Source organism: Tachyglossus aculeatus, chromosome 5, assembly GCF_015852505.1.
Source record: "Tachyglossus aculeatus isolate mTacAcu1 chromosome 5, mTacAcu1.pri, whole genome shotgun sequence".
Taxonomy (NCBI): Eukaryota; Metazoa; Chordata; class Mammalia; order Monotremata; family Tachyglossidae; genus Tachyglossus; species Tachyglossus aculeatus.
This window is the reverse complement of record NC_052070.1, coordinates 60,277,890-60,298,622: the sequence shown is the minus strand read 5'-3', so window position 1 is coordinate 60,298,622 and position 20,733 is coordinate 60,277,890. Positions and strand designations below refer to the sequence as shown.

Below are 20,733 nucleotides of genomic sequence, written 5' to 3'. Positions count from 1 at the left end.
GCACAGGGCTACCTGGGTCCAGCTTCTGGGCCCACACCAGCCTCTGGCCCGGAGATCGAACAGAGCGGCAGGGCCTACCAGCCCTACAGCCATTCATTCACTCATTAATTCAATCGCACTTGAGTACTTGCTGTGTACACAGCACTGTCCTAAGCGCTTGGGAGAGCGCTTACAACAACAAACAGGTACATTCCCTGTCCACAGCGAGTTTAGTCTCCAGGCCCCCTGGCTGCTCCCCCGGCACCCAGGCTGATACAGTCCTTCCCTGGCACCAGAAGGATGGTTGCAGCAGCAGGGATGGCCCGCGCCGAGCCATCCTCACTCCCTCGCTCGATGGCTCCGTGCCCAGTGGGCGGCACCGCAGCCGGGTACAACCTGGGATCCCGGAACAAGATCCGCCCTGCTCCACCTGCACACCCACCGGGGCTGGGTGTGTGTCCATCTGAACCCCTGCCTCAGACACCGGGACTGGCCAAGAGGACAATGACCACGAGGAGGGAGAGTTCAGTCTAGCCAACCCTTGGCTTTGGCGGGAAAACACATCCCCAACCACAGTTCCTTTTCCCCATCCTCGTTTCAACGAACGGCGGCCATTCTCTGTCCAAAATGATGAGGATGATGGCATTTGTGCAAAGCACTGTTCTAAGAGCCGGGGGAGATACGACGTGATCAGGTTGTCCCACATGGGGCTCACAGTCTTAATCCCCATTTTACAGATGAGGTAACTGAGGCACAGAGGAGTTAAACGACGCCCAAAGTCACACAGCTGACAATTGGTGGAGGCGGAATTTGAACTATGATGTCTACCAAGCCCGTGCTTTTTCCACTGAGCTTACGCTGCTTCTTAAAACAAAGTGTTTGACATAGCTGACTGGGGGCGAGGCACCCCGCCTCTCCTCCCCCGATCCGCTTATTGCCACATATCTGTCCGGGAAGCCGCCGGCACTCGGGGTGCCCTGCGAGCCGGGCCTCCGCACATCCCTACCTTGGGGCAGACCCCATTCCAGTCCAGCCGGCCAGAGCGCTCCCCAACACTGGACCAACGGCCCCGTCGACTCGAGACGGCGAGGTCACCAGATCACGTCTTCGGTGCTCTCTGACAAGCACTGAGCGAGATGACCGTCCACGTCCGACTGCGACAGCCTGCACGGTGGGAGGAGACACAAGAGCAGGGCTCAGGTTGGGCTGACCTGAGCCGGGGGAAATCCAAGGGAAAATCAATCGTATTTACTGAGCGCTTACTATGTGCAGAGCACTGTACTAAGCGCTTGGGAAGTGCAAATTGGCAACACATAGAGACAGTCCCTACCCAACAGTGGGCTCACAGTCTAAAAGGGGGAGACAGAGAACAGAACCAAACATACCAACAAAATAAAATAAATAGGATAGAAATGTACAAGTAAAATAAATAAATAAATAAATAAATAGAGTAATAAATATGTACAACCATATATACATATATACAGGTGCTGTGGGGAAGGGAAAGAGGTAAGACGGGGGGATGGAGAGGGGGACGAGGGGGAGAGGAAAGAAGGGGCTCAGTCTGGGAAGGCCTCCTGGAGGAGGTGACCTCTCAGCAGGGCCTTGAAGGGAGGAAGAGAGCTAGCTTGGTGGATGGGCAGAGGGAGGGCATTCCAGGCCCGGGGGATGACGTGGGCCGGGGGTCGATGGCGGGACAGGCAAGAACGAGGTACAGTGAGGAGATTAGCAGTGGAGGAGCGGAGGGTGCGGGCTGACTCTGAATGCCAACTCTGAAATGACCCTCTCTTGGCAGGCTTGTCAAACAAGTCTCCTCATCAGTCAATCAATGGTAACTGTTGAGCAATTACTGTGCGGTGAGCACTGAACTAAGCATTTGGGAGAGTACAATAAAACAGACAAATTCCCTGGCTACAACAAGCTTCCTCAACAGTAGCGGGACTTTAAAAGGCTCTTCAGATAGGTGGAAATCTAACTGGAGGTTTCAGGTTGACTGTTCGTCCTTCCAGGACCGAGGCTACTGAGTGGTGAAAGCGTCCTGTGATAAGCCCCCTATTATCTGTCTCCCCCTCTAAACTGCAAGCTACTGTGCACAGGGAATGTGTCTACCAACTCTATTGTTATGAGAAACGTTGTGGCTTAGTGGAAAGAGCACGGGCTTGGGAATCAGAGGTCGTGGGTTCTAATCCCGGCTCCGCCACTTGTCAGCTGGGTGACTCTGGGCAAGTCGCTTAGCTTCTCCGTGCCTCAGTGACCTCATCCTTAAAATGGGGATTAAGACTGTGAGCCCACATGGGACAACCTGCTTACCTTTTATCTGCCCCTGTGCATAGAACAGTGCTTGGCACATAGTAAGCGCTTAACAAATACCATCATTATTATTATTACTCTCCCAAGAGCTGAGTACGGTGCTTACTACAGTGCTCTGCACACAGTAAGCGCTCAATAAATACGATTGAATGAATGAATGAATAGTAAGCGCTTAACAAATACCATCATTATTATTATTGCTCTCCCAAGAGCTGAGTACGGTGCTCTGCATACAGTCAGCGCTCAATAAATACTACTGATTGATTGACCGACTAACAGGGGTGCTCTGAACCGTTTGGCTAACTCCAAAGGTGAGGATTATACGTTAGTTAACAACTCCCAGCGGTGCAATGGAAGGAGCAGGGGGCACTGGGAGTCAGTTGACCCAGGGTCTGATCCCAGCTCTGCCACTGGCCAGGTGGGTGGCCTTGGGCAAATCACTTAGTCTCCTAATCAGCAAAATGTACCAAGACACCCGCACTCCCCTCCTTCCCTCTCCACCCCGGTTTGGAACAGGGACCGTGTTGTTGCTGTCATCGCATCCTGACTCTAATCCTCTTTCTTCCCCTGCAAATGCTGTTCTCACTGTTTACAATCAGTGATCCAAAACTTAATTTCCTCCTGTCCCTCAGCGTGGGGTAATCGTCCGAGTACAAACGATAAGCGCAAGACTGCGGTACCGGGGTGGCCGGAGCCCAGCACTTTGAGTAAACGGCCGTATGCTGTCTGACTGGCCAACCCCCGTTCTAGACTGTGAGCCCGTTTTTGGAAGGGATGGTCACTCTATTGCTGAACTGTACTTTCTCAAGCGTTTAGTACAGTGCTCTGCACACAGTCAGCGCTTAATACGACTGAATGGATGAATCAGAATGCAACCATCTGCCAGGCACTTCCCCTAAGCCCACTGCCACTATGGTGCCTGCGAGGGCCAGTCGGTGGGCAGAGCCCGAGCCCGCCCTGTGCTGAGGCTTGTTTAGGGAGGACAAAGACTCAAAGAGCATGGCTGTCTGGTGGAAGGCAGGAGGGAAGCACTCTACCCAGGGGGGAAGAGAAGGCTAGGGCACAGTTTGGCAGAAGCCACAACACAATACCTGGAGTGAAGGGGGTGGTGCCCGTGGGGCACTTTTAGTCGGGAAACATTCACCCGAGACCCAGACCGAGCTCGGGTGGATGGGGCTGCCTGGTGGGAAGGTTGGGGTCCTCGCTACCAAACCCAGGCCCTGATCCACCAAACTGGAATTCCCGGTGATCCGGAATGAGAAAGGATTTCCCCGTCCTAATAGATTCTGGAGGGTATCTGGGCGGGGGTGGTCTGGGGCGGGCAGCGCCGGACCCGGCGGCGGCCTCTCACTGTCCAGTCGAATGGCAGAATAATAATAATAATAATGATGGTATTTGTTAAGCGCTTACTATGTGCAAAGCACCGTTCTAAGCGCTGGGGGGATACAAGGTGATCAGGTTGTCCCACGTGGGGCTCACAGTCTTAATCCCCATTTTACAGATGAGGGAACTGAGGCCCAGAGAAGTTAAGTGACTTGCCCAAAGTCACACAGTTGACAATTGGCGGAGCCGGGATTTGATCCCATGACCTCTGACTCCAAAGCCCGTGCTCTTGCCACTGGGCCACACTGCTTCTCAAGGGGCAGAAGAGCCCCTTGAGTGACGTGGGCATCTGAGGACCAACTATGGACCTCGAACTGTGTGGTAGTTGGGAAAGAGCCGATCAAAATGCTCCCGTTTGGAGTCAAAATTGGCACCCTCAATTCGTTTCGCCAATTTTCTGTATAAAACGGCTTTATGTAGCTGCAGCCAAGTCACGGAGGGTTCACATTTAGATTTCCTTTAGGCGCTGGAAACTGCGGGCTTCTGGTTCCTCTTTGGGTATCTATGCCAACGGTGGAAAAATAAATCGTATTCCACCCCCATGCAGAAAACATGAGTATGGGGAAAAATGGGTGGGAGGGGGCAGGGAGACTTCCCCGTTTAAAGACTGCCTGCCTGAACCAACCATAAGGACTTTATCAGTTTATGAACCAAATGATTATGGAATCAAGGGCGCTGACTTTATGTTGGAAGTGCAGGGGGTCAGAGTGGGGATATGGCTGGGGAAGGGCAGGCCTCCTGGGGAGGCCTTGACACTGTCATTGCCTCAGTGCGGGGAAGGGCAGGCCTCCCGGGGGGTCCTCGACACTGTCATTGCCTCAGAGGGAATTGTTTGTTCTGATCTTCCCTGAATTTGGGAGGGGGAGCCCAGCCCAAACAGCTGGGGGAGGTGGGAGGCCGGGAACAACGCTTCCCCCCACCTCCACCCTGCCCCTGGGAACCTGTGGAGGCCCCAGCCCCTCCCGCCCTCCCTGGCATTGATGTGGAGCCAGCACCCAGGAAGGGAATAAGCTTCTCTCCCACGTCTAAGTTTTAGCCAGATATGGCTGTGTGGGTAGGAGCCATATCCAAGTGGAACCATTTCACTACAAGAAGGAGCGGAAAAGGGAGTCAGAGAATCTGGGCTCTCACCCAGCTCTGCCACTTGCCTGCTGGGTAACCTTGCACAAGTCCCTTCACTTCCCTGTGCCTTGGCTTCCTCATCTATAAAATGTGGGATCAATATCTGTCCGCCCTCCTACTTAGACTCTAAGTCCCATGTGGGACAGGCACTGTGTCCCAGCTGATACTGTATCCGTTCCAGGACTCAGTACAGTGCTTGGCACAGAGTAAGTGCTTAATAATAATGATGGCATTTGTTAAGCACTTACTATGGTCCAAGCACTGTTCTAAGCACCAGGGTAGATACAAGGTAATCAGGTTGTCCCACATAGGGCTCATAGTCTTAATCCCCATTTTACAGATGAGGTCACAGAGAAATTAAGTGACTTGCCCAAAGTCACGAAGCTGATAAGTGGCGGAGCTGGGATAAGAACCCACGATCTCTGACTCTCAAGCCCATGCTCTTTCCACTGAGCCATACTGCTTTTCTGTTTAACAAATACCATTATCAATCAATCAATTGTATTTATTGAGCGCTTACTGTGTGCAGAGCACTGTACTCTGCACACAGTAAGCGCTCAATCATTATCATTATTATACTGTTATATCGTACTCTCCCAAATGCTTAGTACAGTGCTCTGTTCACAGTAAGCACTCAGTAAATACGACTATTACATTATTATTCATAGTAGTAGTAGTAATAATGATAATGGTATTTTTTAGGTGTTTACTGTGTGCCAGGTACTGAACTAAGTACTGAGGTGGATCCAATCAAATAGGGTTGGACACAGTTCCTGTTCCATATGGGGCTGCCCAGTCTCCATCCCCATTTTACAGATGAGGGAACTGAGGCCCGGAGAAATGAAGTGACTTGGCCAAGTGGCAGAATCGGGATTAGAATCCAGGTTCTTCTGATTCCCAGGCCTGTGCTCTAGCCATTAGGCCACACTGCTTCTCTTTACTATGAGAAAGAGAGATAGAGAGACTGACTTACGTGGGCCCGAAAGGGATCTGGCACATGGGACAGCTCTCCAGAGTCTTCGTCCCTGCCATCGGCTCCTCGATGTTGGTCCCAGAACCTGCCGCTTGTGGGGAAGAGGTGAGGCCAGCATCATCCAATCCAACACCGCTTTCTGACTTTTCCCAACCAGGCGTTCCCCGGCAGCCTTCTCCTTGGCCGTTCCCAACGGCTGGACTCCGCTCGGGGAGGCTACGAGTCACTGGGAGTGGCCCAAGCTCCAAGCCCCTGTGTTTCTTACTGGGCCGGGGTGAGTCTACCTTTGGAAAGGCTTGAAGCCTCTCGGCCTTAAATGTTCCTGCCCGCTCAGGGGGGCTCAGGGCGCCGGATTTGCTTCCCACAGCCTCGGCAGAAGAATTCCTCTCGCCTCTCGAGGGTTCCCTTCTCAGTCTCCGGGTTAACTGTTTCCGTCCGCTTCCGCTCCGCCGAGGAGACTGCGGGTATTTTGCTTTTCTGCCAAATTCAGGGGCCGGAGGAAACGGCATCCACTGAAACTCTTCTGCTCCAACCTGAAAGGTTTCTGGCTCCCCTGGGTTTCGGCCTGTTTCGGGATTCTGTAAAAGATGACATTTTTTTCCAGGAAGCTTTTAAACAGGGTAGAGCCAAGGAAGCGAGGTGGGCAAGGTGAAGCAGCCCCAAGGGGACCCCTCTTTCCAGATTTCTGGGCAAAGCCAGACGGCCCAAACTCCAGCTTACCCATAACGCAGTCAAAATAATTCTTTGGGCTCTTTGAGAGCTCCCACGGGGAAAACAACTTGATCTTCTGGGGGCCATGCTAAATTTCATTTCTGTGGCAAATCACACCCAAGAGAAATCTGACCCAAAATGTCCAACTCTGAACAGTTTGTCCCATGAAGTCCCGGAGTGTCCGAAATGTGTTGAGTCCTCCAAAAAAACCCCCCACCAGACTCCATCCTGGCTCTTCGCCTGACCCCAGAAAGCCCCCGCAGCTGACAACCTGGGAGATACATGCTGGAATACACAATTACTTAAGATTCATCAACCCGGCCCAAACTGCTTTCCGATCTACACATTTGTGTAAGTGTGGAAGATAAGCCACCTTAGTTGTGTCTTGCTCTCCACCAGAGACTGAGGCCAGCCGCTTTTTCCATGTTGCATTTTTATCATCTCTGAAGGTGCTAAATGACAAACTTTCCTAAATATTTGGCTTAAAAGCCATACAGGGGAGCTCAGAGGGCTTTTGGCCAACATCATGTTTGATGAATTTCATGGCCCTCGACAACCATTACCATGAAAGCAGCATGGCCTAGTGGATAGAGCAAGGGCCTGGGAGTTAATAGGACCTGGGTTCTAATCCTGACTTAGCCTTTTGACTGTTGTGTGTCCTTGGACAAGCCACTTCACTTCTCAGGGCCTCAGTTATCTCATCTGTAAAATGAGGGCTGTGAGCCCCATATGGGACGGGGACTGTCACCAAACTGATTACCTTGAATCGATCCCAGAACTTGGCACACAGTAGGGGCTTAACAAATACCAAATATATATTGTACATAGATAATATATATTGAGATATATTCAATCATATTTATTGAGCGCTTACTGTGTGCAAAGCACTGTATTAAGCACTTGGGAGAGTACAGTATTGCTATATATACCAAAAAGTCAATGTGGAGTGTAACCAACCCCCACAACTGTAATCTCTGTAAACCTTTTTTGAGCAGAGCACTGAACTAAGAGCCCACTGATTGGAACAAAATGGGTTCACTGGTGAACGCTACTACTACGTATTAAAAAGTCACATTTCCTTGTAAAAATCTAATTGTAAATGGCAACTAGGGTCCGCTTAATGGCTGGAATTTGCCATAAAATGTACCTCCTGCCAAGGAGTAGGTAAGTACAGGGTACCTTGTCAACGAACTCTGGTAATTTTGGTGTGGCCTCCCAGCCCGCGGGCTTCGGCCCCGGATTGACGGCTCTCCACACCAGCCCCCACAGATCATCAGGGTCGGATGTTGCGGTTGAGTTGTCCTTAGGAGCAGACTCATTTAATCCACCCTGGTCAATCCAAGAACTGCTGCCTAATGTTCTGGGGAACATAAAATATTGAAGAACCACCGGTACATTAAAACCATTCAGAAAATTCCAGAAACCACCCCAGCCTGGACACCTTATAAAAGATGCAGTGTGCTTAACTGAAAATATTCAGCAAGAAGAGCGTGGATGTTTGAATGCTCTGTGCAAGGAAAGATGAACTGGGTGAAACTGTTATTTTCTAGTTTGGAGCAGAATCTTTTAGGATGTAAGTTACTCCAAGAAAAATGCTAAATGGAAGCTTGCAGTTGGCAGTCTTACCAAGGGTCAGTTCGGTGGCTTGCAAAGTTTTGAAATCAATCATTTTGAGCACTTATTATGTAGGCCATTGTGCTAAGGCTTGGGAGAGTTCAATACAATAGAGGTAGTAGACATGATCCCTGCCCACAAGAGGCTTACAGTCTTGGGGGGCGAGGGGAAGACTGCCAGACACAAGCCATTCACAAAAATCCCCTAGCCACTAGTTAAAACCGGCTGAGGGAAGAGCACAGGTCCGGGAAGCAGAAGGTCATGGGTTCTAATCCTGCCTCTGTTGTCACTTCTCTGCTGTGTGACCTTGGGCAAGGCAGCAAGGAGTAGTGGATACAGCACTGGCCTGGGAATTAGAAGGGTGTGGGTTCTAATCCTGGCTCTGCCACTTGTCTGCTATGTGACCCTGGGCAAGTCACTTTACTTCCCCATGCCTCAGTTACCTCATCTGTAAAACGGGGATTGAGACTATGAGCCCCATGTGGGACAGGGAATGGGTCAACCCAATTTGCTTGTATCCACCCCAGCGCTTAGTACAGTGCCTGGCACACAGTAATTACATAACAAATACCACAATTATTACGATTATGATTATTTCACTTCTCTGCACCTCAGTTACATCATCTGCAAAATGGGAATTAAGACTGTGAGCCCCACGTGGGTTAGGGTTAGGGAAAGAAGGAAGGAGAGGGAGAAAGGAAGGAGGAGGAGGAAGGAAGGAAGAAAGGAAGGAAAGGAAGGGAGGGGGAAGGGAGGAAGGGGAGGTCTGAAAAGGAATAAAGGAAAGGGAGGGGAGGGAGGGAAGGAAGGAACGGGCAGGAAGGGAGGAAGGAATAACGATGGTATTTGTTAAGCACATATTATGTGCCAAGCCCTGTTCTAAGCGGTGGGGTAGATACAAGGTAACTGGGAGCCATGTGGGGCTCCCTGTCTCAGTCCCTATTTTCCATATGAGGTAACTGAGGCACGGGGAAGTGAAGTGGCTTGCCCCATGCCACCCGGCTGCCAAGTGAGGGAGGTGGGATTCATTCAGTCAATCATATTCACTGTGTGCACAGCACTGTACTAAGCGCTTGGGAAGTCCAAGTTGGCAACATCTAGAGACGGTCCCTACCCAACAGCTGGCTCGCAGTCTAGAAGGGGGAGACACAGAACAAGACAGAACATATTAACAAAATAAAATAAATGGAATAAATATGTACAAATAAAATAGAGTAATAAATACGTATAAACATCTATACATATACACAGGTGCAAAAATAGAGTAGTAAATACGTATAAACATATATACAGGTGCTGTGGGGAGGGGAAGGAGTTAAGGCCGGGGGGATGGGGAGAGGAAGGAAGGAGTTCAGTCTAGGAAGGCCTCCTGAAGGAGGTGAGCTCTCAGTAGGGCTTTGCCAAGTGAGGGAGGTGGGATTCGAGCCCAGGTCCTCAGAGGGCTGGCAGGCCCGGGCTCTGCCCGCCAAACACAGCGGCGGGGGGGAGGAAAGGAAGGCGGGCAGGGTTTCAGGAAGGGGAAGGGAAGGGGAAGGGGGTTGGGGATGGGGAGCGGGGGTGGCTGTCCTGTCCTGTCCTATCATTCATTCATTCTAATTGCATTTATTGAGTGCTTACTGTGCGCAGAGCACTGTACTAAGCGCTTGGGAAGTCCAAGTTGGCAACATATAGAGACGGTCCCTGTCCTGTCCTATCATATCATTCATTCATTCATTCACACTTATTGAGCGCTTACTGTGCGCAGAGCACTGTACTAAGCGCTTGGGAAGTCCAAGTTGGCAACATATAGAGACGGCCCCTGTCCTGTCCTATCACATCATTCACTCATACTTATTGAGCGCTTACTGTGCGCAGAGCACTGTACTAAGCGCTTGGGAAGTCCAAGTCGGCAACATCTAGAGACGGTCCCTGTCCTGTCCTATCATATCATTCATTCATACTTATTGAGCGCTTACTGTGCGCAGAGCACTGTACTAAGCGCTTGGGAAGTCCAAGTTGGCAACATATGGAGACGGTCCCTGTCCTGTCCTATCATATCATTCATTCATACTTATTGAGCGCCTACTGTGTGCAGAACACTGTACTAAGCGCTTGGGAAGTCCAAGTCGGCAACATTTAGAGACGGTCCCTACCCACCAGTGGGCTCGCAGTCTAGAAGGGGGGGGGGGGGGCAGAGAAGAAAAGCAAACATGTGTCCAGGTGTCCAAAGCCCGTCCCGGCGGTCACCTGCCCTGTTGGGGTCCGGCCGGCTGCTCAGCCCCCGTCTCCCCCGGCCCTGCCCGCCGCCGGAACATCTCACCGCCCCGGGACTCCCGAATCAATCAATTGTATTTATTGGGCGCTTCCTGTGTGCAGAGCACTGCACTAAGCGCTTGGGAAGGACAAGTTGGCAACACAGAGAGACGGTCCCTACTCGACAACGGGCTCAAGGACCCCCCCCAGGCCCGTCCGGGAAGGGGGGGGGGGGGGGGGAACAGGGCCGAAGGGCGCGGGGGATGACGGGAAGGCCAACCGCCCCCGCCCCCAATCCTGACGCTCCCCAATCCGGCTCCGGATCCTCCCCTAATCCGGCTCCGGCTCCTCCCCCGGACCGGACCAGGCCCCGCCCCCAATCCGGATCCTCCCTAATCCTGCTCCGGCTCCTCCCCCAGACCGGCTCCGCCCCCGGCCCCAATCCGGATCCTCTGTAATCCGGCTCCGGCTCCTCCCGCAGACCGGACCAGGCTCCGCCCCCAACCCCGATCCTTCCCAATCCGGCTCCGGCTCCGCCCCCGGACCGGACCAGGCTCCGCCCCCAATCCCGACCCTCCCCAATCCGGCTCCGGATCCTCCCCCAATCCGGCTCCGGCTCCTCCCCCGGACCGGACCAGGCTCCGCCCCCCAATCCCGATCCTCCCCAATCCGGCTCCGGCTCCTCCCCCGGACCGGACCAGGCTCCGCCCCCAATCCCGATCCTCCCCAATCCGGCTCCGGCTCCTCCCCCAGACCGGCTCCGCCCCCGCCCCAATCCGGCTCCTCCGTATCCGGCTCCGGCTCCTCCCCCGGACCGGACCAGGCCCCGCCCCCAATCCGGATCCTCCCCAATCCGGATCCTCCCCAATCCGTCTCCGGCTCTTCCCCCGGACCGGACCAGGCTCCGCCCCCAATCCGGATCCTCCTTAATCCGGCTCCGGCTCCTCCCCCAGACCGGATCAGGCTCCATGGGACTTAATGCTTCTTCAGAAGCCGCGTGGCTCAGTGGGAAAGAGCCCGGGCTTGGGAGTCAGAGGTCGTGGGTTCAAATCCCGACTCCGCCAATTGGCAGCTGTGTGACTTTGGGCAAGCCACTTAATAATAAGAATGATAATGTTGGCATTTGTTAAGCGCTAACTATGTGCAAAGCACTGTTCTAATAATAATATCATCAATTGTATTTATTGAGCGCTTACTGTGTGCAGAGCACTGTACTAAGCGCTTGGGAAGTCCAAGTTGGCAACATATAGAGACAGTCCCTACCCAACAGTGGGCTTACTGCCAAAAAAATGTAAAATACTTAAAATAAAATATAAAAATAATACCATTTATTAAGCACTTACTATGTGCAAAGCACTGTTCTAAGCACTGGGGAGGTTACAAGGTGGTGAGGTTGTCCCACGGGGGGCTCACAGTCTTCATCCCCATTTTACAGATGAGGGAACTGAGGCCCAGAGAAGTGAAGTGACTCACCCAAAGTCACACAGCTGACAAGTGGTGGAGCTGGGATTTGAACCCATGACCTCTGACTCCCAAGCCCGGGCTCTTTCCACTGAGCCACGCTGCCTCTAAGCGCTGGGGGGGATACAAAGTGATCAGGTTGTCCCACATGGGGCTCACAGTCTTCATCCCCATTTCACAGGTGAGGTAACTGAGGCTCAGAGAAGTTAAGTGACTTGCCCAAGGTCACACAGCACACATGTGGCGGAGTCAGGATTCGAACACATGACCTCTGACTCCAAAGTCCGTACTCTTTCCACTGAGCCACGCTGCTTCTAGCCCGTTGTCGGGCTTAACTTCTCTGTGCCTCAGTTCCCTCATGAGGATTAAGATTGTGAGCCCCACGTGGGACAACCTGATCACCTTGTAACCCCCCGGCACTTAGAACAGTGCTTTGCACATAGTAAGCGCTTAACAAATACCATCATCATCATCATCCAGCCCCAATCCGGCTCCGGATCCTCCCCCAGACCCGCTTCGCCCCCACCCCAATCCGGATCCTCCCGCTTTTGGGTAGGGACCGTCTCTAGATGTTGCCAACTTGGACTTCCCAAGCGCTTAGTACAGTGCTCTGCACACAGTAAGCGCTCAATAAATATGAATGAATGAATGGCTTGAGATGTTTGTACATATTTATTACTCTATTTTACTTGTACATATTTTTTCTATTTAGTTTAACTTGTTAATATGTTTTGTTTTCTGTCTCCCCCCTTCTAGACTGTGATCCCGTTGTCGGGTAGGGACTGTCTCTATACGTTGCCAACTTGGACTTCCCAAGCGCTTAGTACAGTGCTCTGCACACAGTAAACGCTCAATAAATACGAATGAATGAATGAATGGCCTGAGATGTTTGTACATATTTATTACTCTATTTATTTTACTTGTACATATTTATTCTATTTATTTTATCTTGTTACTATGTTTTGTTTTGTTGTCTGTCTCCCCCCTTCTAGACTGTGAGCCCGTTGTCGGGTAGGGACTGTCTCTACATGTTGCCAACTTGGACTTCCCAAGCGCTTAGTACAGTGCTCTGCACACAGTAAATGGTCAATAAATATGAATGAATGAATGAATGGCCTGAGATGTTTGTACATATTTATTACTCTATTTTACTTGTACATATTTATTCTATTTACTTTATCTTCTTAATATGTTTTGTTTTGTTGTCTGTCTCCCCCCTTCTAGACTGTGAGCCCACTGTTGGGTAGGGACCGTCTCTATATGTTGCCAACTTGGACTTCCCAAGCGCTTAGTACAGTGCTCTGCACACAGTAAGCGCTCAATAAATATGAATGAACGAATGGCCTGAGATGTTTGTACATATTTATTACTCTATTTATTTTACTTGTACATATTTATTCTACTTATTTTATCTTGTTACTATGTTTTGTTTGGTTGTCTGTCTCCCCCCTTCTAGACTGTGAGCCCGCTGTCGGGTAGGGACCGTCTCTATATGTTGCCAACTTGGACTTCCCAAGCGCTTAGTACAGTGCTCTGCACACAGTAAGCGCTCAATAAATACGAATGAATGAATGGCCTGAGATGTTTGTACATATTTATTACTCTATTTTACTTGGACATATTTTTTTCTATATATTTTATCTTGTTAATATGTTTTGTTGTCCGTCTCCCCCCTTCTAGACTGTGAGCCCGCTGTCGGGTAGGGACCGTCTCTATATGTTGCCAACTTGGACTTCCCAAGCGCTTAGTACAGTGCTCTGCACACAGTAAGTGCTCAATAAATACGAATGAATGAATGGCCTGAGATGTTTGTACATATTTATTACTCTATTTTACTTGGACATATTTATTCTATTTACTTTATCTTGTTAATATGTTTTGTTTTGTTGTCTGTCTCCCCCCTTCTAGACTGTGAGCCCACTGTTGGGTAGGGACCGTCTCTATATGTTGCCAACTTGGACTTCCCAAGCGCTTAGTACAGTGCTCTGCACACAGTAAGCGCTCAATAAATACGATTGAATGAATGAATGAATCCTCCGGTATCCGGCTCCTCCCGCAGACCGGACCAAGCTCCGCCCCCCTCCGCCTGCCAATCAAACCCCCCCGCGGGCGGGCAAGCGTCCCGGCAGTCGGGTTGCAGCTGGAGGGATTCAGGGTAGAGTCTCTGGAGCCCTCCGGGGGCTGGGCTGCCCTGCCCTCTGGGGAGAAGCCCTTGGAGAGGCTGGGGCGGCCTGCTAGGCCAACCCCCCGCCGAGCCGGGAACACCACATTGGGTACATTTTGAACTATTTACTGGACGAAGGAGGAGGAAGCTTCCAGGAAGGCCTCCCGTCTCTGCCTGATGATTGCAGATTGGGCTGGGGCATTGCCAGCTGGCACAGAGCCAGGCCCGACCTTCAGTCCCCCCCCCCACCCTCCTCCCTCCACCACCACCCCCTCCTCCAACTTGATTGATAGTAAAAAAGAAGCAGAGATTTTTTAAAAAAACACTGCAAATCGTACTGACCTCAAATGACAAGGCCGCCTCAACAACACTGAGGCCCATGTGACACAACTCGAAGGGGAGGAAAAGGGATGAGGCCTAGTTGAAGGGATGAGGACAGCTGCCGTGTGGCCATCTGAATCAGGTGCATGCCTTCAGAGTTCTTTTTATTATTATTATTAATTAGCGATATTGTTAATAATAATAATGATGGCATTTGCTAAGCGCTTACAATGTGCAAAGCACCGTTCTAACTGCTGGGGGGGGGGTTACAAGGTGATAAGATCATCCCACGTGGGACTCACAATCTTCATCCCCATTTGACAGGTGAGGAAACTGAGGCTCAGAGATGTTAAGTGACTGGCCCAAGGTCACATAGCAGACATTTCTAGACTGTGAGCCCGCTGTTGGGTAGGGACCGTCTCTATATGTTGCCAACTTGTACTTCCCAAGTGCTTAGTACCATGCTCTGCACACAGTAAGCGCTCAATAAATACGATTGAATGAATGAATGAATGTGGCAGAGCTGGGATTAGAACCCATGACCTCTGACTCCCAAGCCCGGACTCCTTCCATTAAGCCACGCTGCTTCTCAAGTTTACTATGTGTGCAGCACTGTTCTAAGCACTGGGATAGATACAAGTTTAGCACGAGCCCGTTGTTGGGTAGGGACCGTCTCAATACGTTGCCGAATTGTACTTTCCAAGCGCTTAGTCCAGTGTTCTGCCCACGGTAAGCGCTCAATAAATACGATTGAATGAGTGAATGGGGCTCACACTCTTAATCCCCCTTTTACAAATGAGGGAACTAAGGCCCAGAGAAGCGAAGTGACTTGTCCAAGGTTACCCAGTAGACAAGGGGTGGAAGCAGTGTGGCTCAGTGGAAAGATCCTGGGCTTGGGAGTCAGAGGTCGTGGGTTCTAATCCCGGCTCCCCCACGTGTCTGCTGTGTGACCTTGGGCAAGTCACGTAACTTCTCTGAGCCTCAGTTACCTCATCTGTAAAATGGGGATTAAGACTGTGAGCCCCATGTGGGACAGCGTGATCACCTTGTATTCCCCCAGCGCTTAGAACAGTGCTTTGCACATAGTAAGCACTTTACAAATGCCATTATTATTATTATTTTCAAGATTAAAACCCAGGTCCTTCTGACTCCCAGACTTATGCTCCATCTGTTAGGCCATGATGTTTCTTCAGTGAGGCAGAACAGACTTTATCCACCTGGAGCAGCCCAGCCCCGGGAGAGGAATGGGAGTCACCCCTTTCTTCCTGGTTGTTGGCTTGCTTGTTTTTTTTTTTTTAATTAAACCATTTATTAAATCATACACAATCCCTGCCCTTTGAGGAACTTAAGATCCAAGAGGAAGGAAAAGCAAGGGTCTGATCCCAATTTTATAGATGTGGAAACGGAGGCCCAGAGAAGTTATATATTTTGCCCGAGGTCATATGCAGGCCAATGCAGAGCTGGGACTAGAACCCAGGTGACCTGATTCCCAATCCCAAGATCCCAGGGACTCCCAGTTCTGGGCTCTTCAGTAAGTCTTACAGCCTCACTGCCTCCCATGTTATGTCCTTTACTTCTAGGGTAAGTTCCCAAGTGCTCAGTATAGTGCTCTGTCCCCAGTAGACACCCATTACGGTGCTCTGCACCCAGGAAGTGCTCTGCACACAGGAGACGTGCCATAGATCAAACAATCAGTGGTATTTATTAAGTGCTTACGGTATGCAGAGCGCTGTAGTAAGTCCTTGGAAGAGGACAATATAACAGTGTAACAGACACATTCCCTTCCCACAGTGAGTTTACAGTCTAGGGGAGCCTACAGTCTAGGCCTGTCTCCCAACTTCTATGCCCCTCCTCCCTAACCCTTGGGATGATAATAATGATAATTGTGGCATTTAATAATAATAACGATGGCATTTATTAAGCACTTACTATGTGCAAAGCACTGTTCTAAGTGCTGGGGAGATTACAAGGTGATCAGGTTGTCCCACGGGGGGCTCACAGTCTTAATCCCCCTTTGACAGATGAGGTATCTGAGGCCCAGAGAAGTTAAGTGACTTGCCCAAATTCACACAACTGACAATTGGCGGAGCTGGCATTCGTTAAGTGCTTACTATGTGCCAGGCACTGTACTAAGCGCTGGGGTAGACACAAGATAATCGGGTTGGACACAGTCCCTGCCCCACAGGGGGCTCACAGTCTTAATCCTCACTTCAGAAGATGAGGGATCTGAGGCCCAGAGAAGTGAAGAAACCTGCCCAAGGTCGCACAGCCGACACGGCGCGGAGCCGGGATGAGCACCTCCATCCTCTGACTCCCAGATGTGTGTTTTTTCCATTTAGCCATGCTGCTTCTCTATTGAGGTTCCCAGAAGTATTCCATGATGTGAAAGGATGGGAGGCCAGGGACCCTTTACCCAAGCCTTTCCACGGAGTCTATCTAGACCCATCCCATTCTGGGGGCCGAGGAAGGGGCAGCCTTCCGCTGACGGTTGGCCTAATGGAGAAAGGAAAGCTTCGCCTAAATGCAAAGATCTGTCCCCAGGAAGTCCCTGGGGCCATTTAGAAATGCAGCCATGCGGTGTGGTACTGCTAATGTAAGCAGCCGCAGAGCTATTAGCCCAGGCTGGGACCTCCTAACCCATCAGTCCGACAAATCCCCAAGACGCAGGCCTGCAACTAGGCCGAGAACCAGAAAGCTAGACGACCGCCAACTCTAGGTCTTACCTCCTTGTAGCCGTCGAGACTCCAATTGCAATATTCGGTGACCTAGAGGAGAAAGCTGGAGTGTTGGCGGATCTGGGGGATAGTCCCAGCTCTGACATGCGACCCTGAGCAAGCGACTCAGCCTCTCTGGGCCTCAGTAAAATAGGGGTAATAAGACCAGCCTCTCCTTATCTCCCCCCTCTCAGGATTGCACCTGGACTCTTCCAGTCTAGGCTACAGGAGAGAGAGTGAAGCAGAGGCATACCCATTCCATTCCCAGGCTTGGGCGGTGACTAGCGAGCAGGAGGCAATCTGCTACAAGTCAAAACTCACCCGTGTTGGGCAGCAGCGGCAGGGGAGACAGTCGAGGGTGGAGACTCGAGCTGACGGCGCCGAAGAAGGCAATGGTAAACCATTTCTGTATTTTCATCAAGAAAACTCTGTGGATCCCCTACCAGAACGATTGCAGTTGGAGCTGGGGCGTTCTGGGAGAGATGTGTCCATGGCGTCGCTATGGGTAGGAAATGATTCGACAGTGTAAGCCAAACCGAGCCTCCGTATATCACAGAGAATGTAGTAAAGGAGAGAGAGTTGATGAGTTAGTATTTGGAAAATCAATCAATCAATGGTATTTATTGTGCACCTACTGTGTCCAGAGCACTGTAATAACAATAATAATAATGGCGTTTGTTAAGCGCTTACTATGTGCGAAGCACTATTCTAAGCGTGGGGCCAGTGCAGTAGAAGATGACATGCCCCTGCCCAACAGGAGCTTATGATCTGGGCAGGGGGGAGGGGGTGAACAGAATAAAATAATTTACAAATAGGAGGAAGAAGTGTTCTAACAGAAGGGTGTGTAAAGGGATTTGTGTGAATGAGCAGTGGCAAGGAGTGCCTGAAGAGCATATAACCTGGGGACCATTAACCTCTCACCCACGTCCTGCCTGTGGCCTGGAGTGCCCTCCCTCTTCATATCCAACAGACAATGACTCTCCCCTATTTCAAAGCCTGATCGAAGGCACATCTCCTCCAAGAGGCCTCCCTGACTAAGCCCTTATTTTGTTGTCTTGCCCTGTCTTCTGCATCACCTCCCTCCCAGCCCCACAGCAATTACGTACGTATCCGTAATTTATTTATATTAATGCCCGTCTCCCCCTCTGTAAACTTGTCGAGGGCAGGGAACATCATCATCATCATCATCATCATCAATCGTATTTATTGAGCGCTTACTGTGTGCAGAGCACTGTACTAAGTGCTTGGGAAGTACAAGTTGGTAACATATAGAGACAGTCCCTACCCAGCAGTGGGCTCACAGTCTAAAAGGGGGAGACAGAGAACAAAACCAAACATACTAATAAAATAAATAGAATAGATATGTACAAGTAAAATAAATAAATAAATAAATAGAGTAATAAATATGTACAAACATATATACATATATACATGTATAACATGTCTGTTATACTGTTATACAGTACTCTCCCAAGTGCTTGGTACAGTTAGAGAAGCAGCATGGCTCAGTGGAAAGAGCACGGGCTTTGGAGTCAGAGATCAGGGGTTCAAATCCCGGCTCCGCCAATTGTCAGTTGTGTGACTGGGCAAGTCACTTAACTTCTCTGTGCCTCAGTTCCCTCATCTTTAAAATGGGCATTAAGACTGTGAGTCCCCCGTGGGACAACCTGATCACCTTGTATCCCCCCAGCGCTTAGAACAGTGCTGTGCACATAGTAAGCACTTAACAAATGCCATCATTATTATTACAGTGCTCTGCACCCGGCAAGCGCTCAATAAATACGATGGATTGATTGGTGTTACATAGGGATATAGCAACAGATTGGAAGTAAGAACTGAAAAAGAGCAAGGAATAAAGTATAATGCCAAGGTTGGCGTCTTAGGAAAACAGAGAGGATGGTGGTGTTGTCAACTTTGATGAAAGTTTTAGGGGGAGGAGAGAATTTAGGAGGGATGATAGGAGTTCCAATTTTGACATATTGAGCTTGAAGTGCCGGGACTGACATCCATCTGGGGTTGTCTTGGCTACAATCCGGTTTCCCCCCCTGCATTCCACTGACACCGCTCCCCGGGATCACCTATGACCTCCTTCTTGCCAAAGCTAACAGACTCTTTCCTTATCCTCTTGGAGCCCTTGTCTGCCTTCAACACTTACCGCCATTTACCTGCTATATGACCATGGGCAAGTCACTCAACTCCTCTTTGCCTCAGGTCCCTCATCTGCAAAATGGGGATTCAATCCCTGTTCTCCCTCCTACTTACACTGTGAGCCCCATGTGGGACCTGATTATCTTGTATCTACCCCAGCGCTTAATACAGTGCTTAACATCTAGTAGGTGCTTAACAAATATTAGTAGTAGTAGTAATAATTATAATAATAATAGTAACACTATGGGCTACACTCTTCTCCCCAAAATACTATCTAACTTTGGCTTTTCTGCCTGATTCTCCTCAGTCTCATTCACCAGCTCTTCCTCTGCCTCCCAATCCATAATTATGGGTGTCCCTCAAGTTTCTGTTTTGGGCCCTCCAAACCTCTCACCTTTGGAAAGTTCACCCAACTCACTTTGACCAAATCAAAACTATCGTGAGCACCTCAAGTCCACTCTTTCCCACACTGAACTCTTCACCTCCCTCCTAAATCCTCTCTTCCACCTAACTTTCCCATAACAGGTGACAACGCCTCTGTCCTCTCCATCTCCTAAATCTGTAACCTTGGCCTTATCGGTTTTTTTAATGGCATTTGTTAAGCACTTACTGTGTGCCAGGCACTGTGCTAAGCACAGGGATAGATACAAGGTAATCAGGTTGAACATAGTCCATGCCCCATATGGGGTTCACAATATTAATCCCCATTTTCAGATGAGATAACTGAAGCAGAGAGAAGTTAAAGTGACTTGCCCAAGGTCACACAACCGGCAAGTGGCAGAGCCGGGTCTTTCCGACTCTCAGTCTCACACTCTATTCATTAGGCCATGTGGCTTTTCTGACTCCTTGACTCCTCCCTCTGTTTCTATTTCTTCTTGTCCTGTCTTATGCTGTCAAGTCATCTCCGACCCATAGCGACTCCACGGTTGTATCTCTCCCAGAACACCCCACCTCCATCTGCAATCATTCTGGCTTCCGGCCTGCGACAAATTCTATCATTCTTCCTCCACAATATTTCTAGGATCTGTCCTTCCATCCTCATCCCGATGGCCGACACATTGTTCCAGGCACTCATTGTATCCTAGCTTGACTACTGAATCAGCCTCCTCCCTGATCTTCCTATCTTCAGTCTAGCCCTTCTCGCTTCTAAGCTTCACTGCAACCTATCTCCCCACTCCTCAATAGCCACCCGTGGTTGCTTATTCTCCTTTGCCTCAATCAAAATTCCTGACCCTTGGTAAAAATAATAATAATAATTATGGAAATGGAAATTGGAAAGCACTTTACTGGGTGCCAAGCACTCTTCTAAGCACTGATGTAGATACCTTCAATCTCTTCTCCCACTACCTCACAACTTGCACTCTTCGTGTCTTTCAAATTAACCTACTCTCTAGATCTGATTCTCCTGTCTTCCTCTGCCTCCTTCTCGCTCCCATCCTATGCCTTTCTGAAACTCCCTCCCACTTCATGTGGGACGGACCTGTGCTCTCCCCATCTTCCCAGCTCTTCTAGAATCCCATCTCTTCCAAGTGGCCTTCTCCAGTTATTCGCTAATCTTCCCACTTTATATCCCTGCAACTGCCACTCCTACGCACTTGGGT

General features: G+C 50.1%; 1 protein-coding gene across 1 annotated transcript; it reads right to left on the bottom strand.

Annotated features, from left to right (window-relative positions):
* Positions 1 to 787: 787 nt before the first annotated feature.
* On the bottom strand, positions 788 to 10,380 carry FAAP20 (FA core complex associated protein 20). Its single transcript, XM_038747250.1, has 4 exons — positions 10,319 to 10,380; positions 7,658 to 7,838; positions 5,768 to 6,345; positions 788 to 1,143 (listed from the first exon to the last, which is right to left on the bottom strand). Exons 3-4 carry the CDS (start codon positions 6,274 to 6,276, stop codon positions 1,071 to 1,073), a joined length of 582 nt encoding a protein of 193 aa, XP_038603178.1. The 5' UTR covers positions 6,277 to 6,345; positions 7,658 to 7,838; positions 10,319 to 10,380; the 3' UTR covers positions 788 to 1,070.
* Between the last annotated feature and the right edge of the window lie 10,353 nt (positions 10,381 to 20,733).

Bases quoted from the DNA above. Each gene is read 5' to 3' on its own strand.
- FAAP20 (XM_038747250.1), bottom strand. From the start codon at position 6,276: ATGCCGTTTCCTCCGGCCCCTGAATTTGGCAGAAAAGCAAAATACCCG. The intron at 1,144-5,767 runs GTAAGTCAGTCT...CCCACCGTGCAG, and splicing joins CAGATCCCTTTCGGGCCCAC to GCTGTCGCAGTCGGACGTGG.